The 5,941-nt window shown below is 44.6% G+C and overlaps 1 protein-coding gene across 1 annotated transcript in view; it reads left to right on the plus strand.

The window, feature by feature from the left end:
* The first annotated feature begins 61 nt into the window (after positions 1-61).
* Positions 62-5,941, plus strand: part of NUDT21 (nudix (nucleoside diphosphate linked moiety X)-type motif 21) — a 6,942-nt gene continuing 1,062 nt past the window's right edge. Inside the window, exons 1-6 of the mRNA XM_010160469.1 lie at positions 62-148; positions 1,697-1,980; positions 3,056-3,119; positions 3,821-3,910; positions 4,562-4,637; positions 5,012-5,126. Of these exons, the coding sequence (XP_010158771.1) occupies positions 62-148; positions 1,697-1,980; positions 3,056-3,119; positions 3,821-3,910; positions 4,562-4,637; positions 5,012-5,126 (716 nt within the window). The remainder of the gene's footprint in view (positions 149-1,696; positions 1,981-3,055; positions 3,120-3,820; positions 3,911-4,561; positions 4,638-5,011; positions 5,127-5,941) is intronic.

Below are 5,941 nucleotides of genomic sequence, written 5' to 3' on the forward strand. Positions count from 1 at the left end.
CAGGGCAGTGGGTGCCGAAAGCTTGCCAGCGATCGGGGGTGGCCATCGTACGCCCTCCGGGATGGGCTGTCCTAGGCGTGTGCCTCCGGCGGCGGAGGGAGAACCGGGCCGCTGGCCTGGGCGGGATGCGGGCTCGCCCTCGCAGTCGGTAGGCCGTGCTCTGGTGCGGGGATTTTAATTTAAATTCCGAGTGGTTGCTGCCAGAGAAAACTTTACTTTTGTCATGCAAACAAACTCTTGTCTAATAAATACTTACTTTATATGGGAAGCTTCAGCTTCTTCCAGTGAACACTGATGTTCTTTGCTAAGTACGTCTGTCAGGTTGCGGAAAGAGCAGATGTTAACTACTGATACTCCAGTCACAGACTCGTATGGATTTTTTTTTTTTTTTGTATAGCTGAATTCATTCACAGTTAGAGTCTTGTGGAAGTGTAAGAAGGAACTCCTTAGTTTGGCCTATTTTTATAGTGTTTCCGAAGGAGAGACTCTGCAGAAAACTCTATTATCACTGATGATATTTTTCTTTACGCCGAGGGTTTTGATGTGCAGACTGATGTACCCACCATGCTGTAGTATGGCTCAGCATGGTAGGGTGTTAATAAAGCTATCAGTGGCTCTAAAAATGGAAACGAATCTAAGCTAGAAGTGAAAGGGAGGAGGGGAGCTTGCTAATCAACGTAACTGCAGTTAGGAAACTGCTTCTTTTGTCTCGCTGGCGTACCTGAGGGAGAGTTCTAACCACTGCAGCCAGCTTGTGCTTTCTCCACTATAAAAAATGAGGAAAATTTGAGTGGGAGGAAGAGTGTATACTACTGAAGTTTGACGTGATTAATTACTGGGGAAAGAATACATGATGAAATGCATCTCCAGGAAAGCGTTCCCCGTGGAATTGGTCATTTGTTTTGTTAATTCTGCTGATGTATGCCACAAATCAGTAAAACCATGGTGACAACTCATTACTGCTCTACCCACAACCCATTTTACTCTCCCTTTTTAACTTAGCCTCGTGATCCTGTCTTCCCTCCAGGCCTCATGCTGTGTTACTTGGGTTTTGTTGTACAGCAGTATTTCCTGCTGCCCTCTGTGCTCTCTAGGACTGACCGACGTCTTGCGTAAGCTTTCCTTTATTTTCTAACTCTTCTGGTCTTTCTGACCTGGAGAAATCTCTCAGTTTCCACTGCAGTGTCAGCAGAGGTCCAGCGCCTAGCCCAGCAGAGTGAGCTGCTCAAGCTCTTGATCTTGTCCCAGGCTCCTGGCCCTGCACGTAGACACTCAGCATTTCTCCTCTTCTGTGATCCAGACATCTGATTTTCCACTTCAAAACAAAACCGCTTCTAACAGTTTAGTTCTCAGGCTCTTCATTTAATTCTGCAGGAAAAAACGCTGTCCTGTGCAGCTTCCATCCTCCCAGCAGAGCTTTTCTCTCCTGTCCCATTCCCAGCTTCAGAGCCTCAGCGGCCTTTTCTCTCTGGTGTGGAGATCAAAGAAACGTGGCTGTTGAATTACAGCTGCTGCTGGTTCTTCTGGGCTGCTTCTTTGGCACTGGCAGCACACTAGGGTGTTGGTCAGCAGGACTTTCTGCACGTGTAGGTGCCGTAGCGCAGATCTTCGTGCGATGGGGACCCATCAGTCACAAACAGAAACTTCCGTCCCGGTGCTAGGAGCAAGTTACCGCTGCAAACACAGAAGGTTCTGACTCGGGGTGGATGCTGCGTGTCGTTGTGATTTAAATTTAGGTGTGTTGTTATGCAGTAACATTTTTTTTTCCCCTCCCTACAGGTATCCCCTGACCAATTACACGTTTGGTACCAAGGAACCCCTGTATGAGAAGGACAGTTCTGTGGCAGCTCGGTTTCAGCGCATGAGGGAAGAGTTTGACAAGATTGGCATGAGGCGGACAGTGGAAGGGGTTCTGATTGTCCATGAGCACAGGCTGCCCCACGTGCTGTTACTGCAGCTGGGTACAACTTTCTTCAAGCTGTAAGTGTCTTTTCATCTCAAGCGTATTTGTCTGGCTGCTTAGAGTGTGGTGACTCAGTTTAGGACAGACTGGACATCTTGGTTGCGGTGCATCGCTGAGGTAGATTCCTGTTTAAAACCCATTATCAGCAGTTAGGGTGCTGTGAGGTTCTGAAAGTTGTTACGCTGAAATACGCTTATGCTGTGGCTGCAGGAATGGTCAAGTGAAGCTTAAGGCCTAAACCCCAGTAAATGCAGCACGATACCTGTTTACAAGCTACGGGATGAGCTGGGTGCATCAAGCAGGGTAGGCATCTGAATTTGAGAAAATTGCTTCCGTTCATCTAATGGTTATCACTGCCAGAGTGATATTTTAGTGTTTGGATCATATGGTCATAGTGATGGTGGTGGTGCTTGTGTTCTTTCTTAAACTGGATGGCCTTGACTTGTCCCAAGTTCTCCTGCCTGTGTTCTTGCTCTTATATTGTTCTCAATTTTCTCTGTGTGTGAAATCTTAATTTTGCATCTGGATTCTTTTTTGACACCTTGATTTGGGGGATGTGTGTGGACAAAATAGGTGAGAGGCTAAAAGTTTTTCAAAACTCTAATGATGATGTTTTTGTTGTTTGGGGTTTTTTTTCATTAACCTTGCATCAAATGCAGGATGGTTCCCCACCTGAGTTTTATCTTCTGCTTCCTGTGTCCGTCACTGAGTGCTGGCTTTGTGATAAGAACATATAGTCAGTATTTGCAATTCTTCCTTCAACTTCTGGTGCTTTTGTATTATCGGTACAACTTTTAAGTGTCCCAGTTATTATAATGTATATTGTTACCCTTTGTCCTGATGAAGTGAAAGTACTTTATGTAATGGTTTGTTTGGTTTTTTAACGGGATGTAGAGTAGCCATTTTAGTCATGGTTTGGTGAGAGCTATCCTATTGTCTTCAAATTCAGCAAAGTTAGATTTAGAACTTCTGATTTAAAGGCCTTGACTGAATTTGTAACTCCCTGCCGGGAAGCACATTGCAACTTACCTGTGAAAGTCTGTAAATACTATAAAACATAACTTCAGCTTTCATCGTTGATTATTTTAACAGACCTGGTGGTGAACTCAATCCAGGAGAAGATGAGGTAGAAGGGCTCAAACGCTTAATGACAGAGGTCTGTTTTCTTTTCTTACATTGCTATTCCAGAATGTGAGATTATTTCAGAATTAACAGAATAAGACAATGCATTGCTCTCCTTGTCACTTCTGTTACTTGGATGCTTTTGTGATGTTCTTGGGTAGTTAGCCAACAAAGCGGTCGGTTTTCCTTGATCTGCACCACGAGTGTGACAGGGTGTTCTGGTGGCTGACCCCCGACCTGCTGCTCAAGCCCTGTGTTCGTTTACAGCTTTGCTTTTTGGCTGGTTTCAGGCCAGTGAGTGTGCAGATGGGTAACAAAATACGTTGTGGAGCACAGCTAATGAGGATAGTCTCCTATCTTTTTGAGATAGTCTCCCCAGTGCACCAGTTAACCTTCTATGCTCTCTATGTAACCTCAACTGATTTTCTCGGGTAGTGTAACGTTGCATTTCATTCTTCCCATTGGTCTGGCGGGACTCAGTTCAGCTGAATACAGCATGGAACTTGAAATGCTCTCCAAAGTGTCCTTGTCCTGTTGGGTGAGGCTTTTAGTAAAAAAAGTCACTCTGTACAAAGATACTTTAAAATTCCATTAAAAGCTCTTCCAGGGCAGTTCCTGAATTACATCAGACCCACATTACAGCAGGTCTTCATGCTTCTAGTGTATGTTTTCTAAAAAAAAAAAAAATATCACTTGGGGTATTCAGAGTTTTGACTGTAAGTGGATTTTTGGTAGATACTGGGTCGTCAGGACGGTGTTCAGCAAGACTGGGTGATCGATGACTGCATTGGTAACTGGTGGAGACCAAACTTTGAGCCTCCACAGGTGAGTACTCATGTGGACTTTCATCTTCAGTCTAGTATTGATTGTTCTTCCAAAAGCCTTCAACCTGCCAGTTGGGCTTTTCCAGTACCTGCTGCATGAGCAATTCACTTGTCTGGTTTTTTACCTATTTCATCTCCTTTCTGTGGCTGAGGAGAAACTACGGACTTTTTCTTCTGGAAGCTCCCCTCTCCCTCCTCACGCCCATTCCGATGGATGAGAAGCCACTGGACGTAATAGCTTCCAGTTCTTTGCGGAGCCAGATATGCCATTTAAATTCCCATTCCGCAGTGGAAACTCCTGCACTGCTGCATATGGAACAGATGCCCTCTGAACGAAATAGTCTCATGTTTCTAAGTGCTTTAATACTGAAAATACTTGCTCGGTTTGCCGTTACGCATTTCTCTATGGTTGAATTCTTTTGACTGCTCGTGAGTGCTGGTGCCTCTTTGGATCCTGTCAACGGTCATGACAGCAGCAGCATTCCTTTCTGAGTACTTTCTCAGAAAAGTGGTTTTCATTGTTTGATGCCATGAAAGAACAATATACGACGGTGAAAGTTTGCACAGTGCTTGATTATTTATAAAGTAGCACTTAAGACTGCACAATATTTTCATAGCTCTGTAAAACCAAGTTTTATTGTTTTTCTTCCAGTATCCCTATATCCCAGCTCATATTACAAAACCAAAAGAGCACAAAAAGCTTTTCTTGGTCCAGCTTCAAGAAAAGGGTAAGTGTTTTGCCACAAAGGATTGTATTTATAACAGTGTCTAAATGCATGCATTTTGTGCAAGGAAATGTGGTAGCAAGTTTCTGTTTGTATGCTTGCAGCTCTTTATAGCTGATCACTAGGAAGGTTAAATGCTGATAGCAGCGTTGGAGGTAGGTGATCTCTGAACACGAGTTCGGAACAGATGCTCGTTCCTGCTCATGCAGCGGTGTTTGTACAGCACACGATCCCTGTATTTAACTAGAAAAGGAGTAAACCTACCCTGGTCCCATGGTGCTGTATGTCATGATCTTGTTTTGAGGTGTGTGGGGCAGTGATACCTTGGGTGATTGTGTGGTGGCTTTTCTTATTAATCAACTTATATTTGTTTTTAGCTTTGTTTGCCGTCCCAAAAAATTACAAGCTGGTCGCTGCACCGCTGTTTGAGCTCTATGACAATGCACCAGGATATGGACCCATTATTTCCAGCCTTCCTCAACTTTTGAGCAGGTACATTATGACATATTTCTGTAGGATGTGAGGAAATGACCTCAAGTTGCACCAGGAGAAGTTCAGATTGGATATTAGGAAAAATTTCTTCACCAACAGGGCAGTTAGGTGTTGGAACGGGCTGCCCAGGGAAGTGGTGGAGTCAGCATCCCTGGAGGGATGTAAGAGACAAGTTGATGTGCTTAGGGACATGGTTTAGAGTAGACTTGGCAGTGCTAGGTTGGACTCAGTGATCTTAAAGGTCTTTTCCAACCAGAACAATTCTATATTTTTACTTGTATCGTAGTTCTTGGGAACACATTTGCCGTGGGAAACCAGAGGAAGGCTAGGCACTGCAGAAGCCAGCTGTGAAAAGGTTACAGCTGTCCCAGAGAGCTTAGACTCTACCTCAGACAAGATGTGATGGACAGTTTAGAGGCACTGATCGCAACTTGCTGGCACCGGAGTCCTATCCGGCAGTTGTGACAAAGGAAAATGTGAAAGATGACGAGGATGAAGCTGTACACAGGCGAAGGAACAGCTGCTCCTAAGTGTTAGGGATGGTGTGAGGGTAAGAGCCAAGGTGCGTGTTTGAAACACTGAGTTCGGTGTGCATGTTATTACAGCTTTGTGCTGGTTAAATGTGGTGGGTTTTTTAGACTCTCTAGTAGAGTTTATAACGTGTGGCATCCTCAGAACACAAATAACTGGAAGCACAGCTGTAATTTTTCCTTCCTTTTCCCAGTGTGCACACACTTTGTCTTTCTTCCCTGAAAAAGGCTTGTGCCTGGGTCTGCAGGGCTCGCTGGTTTCTGTTACTTCAGCAAATGTTCAGG

The sequence above is a fragment of the Eurypyga helias genome, unplaced genomic scaffold (assembly GCF_000690775.1).
Source record: "Eurypyga helias isolate BGI_N326 unplaced genomic scaffold, ASM69077v1 scaffold40311, whole genome shotgun sequence".
Taxonomy (NCBI): domain Eukaryota; kingdom Metazoa; phylum Chordata; class Aves; order Eurypygiformes; family Eurypygidae; genus Eurypyga; species Eurypyga helias.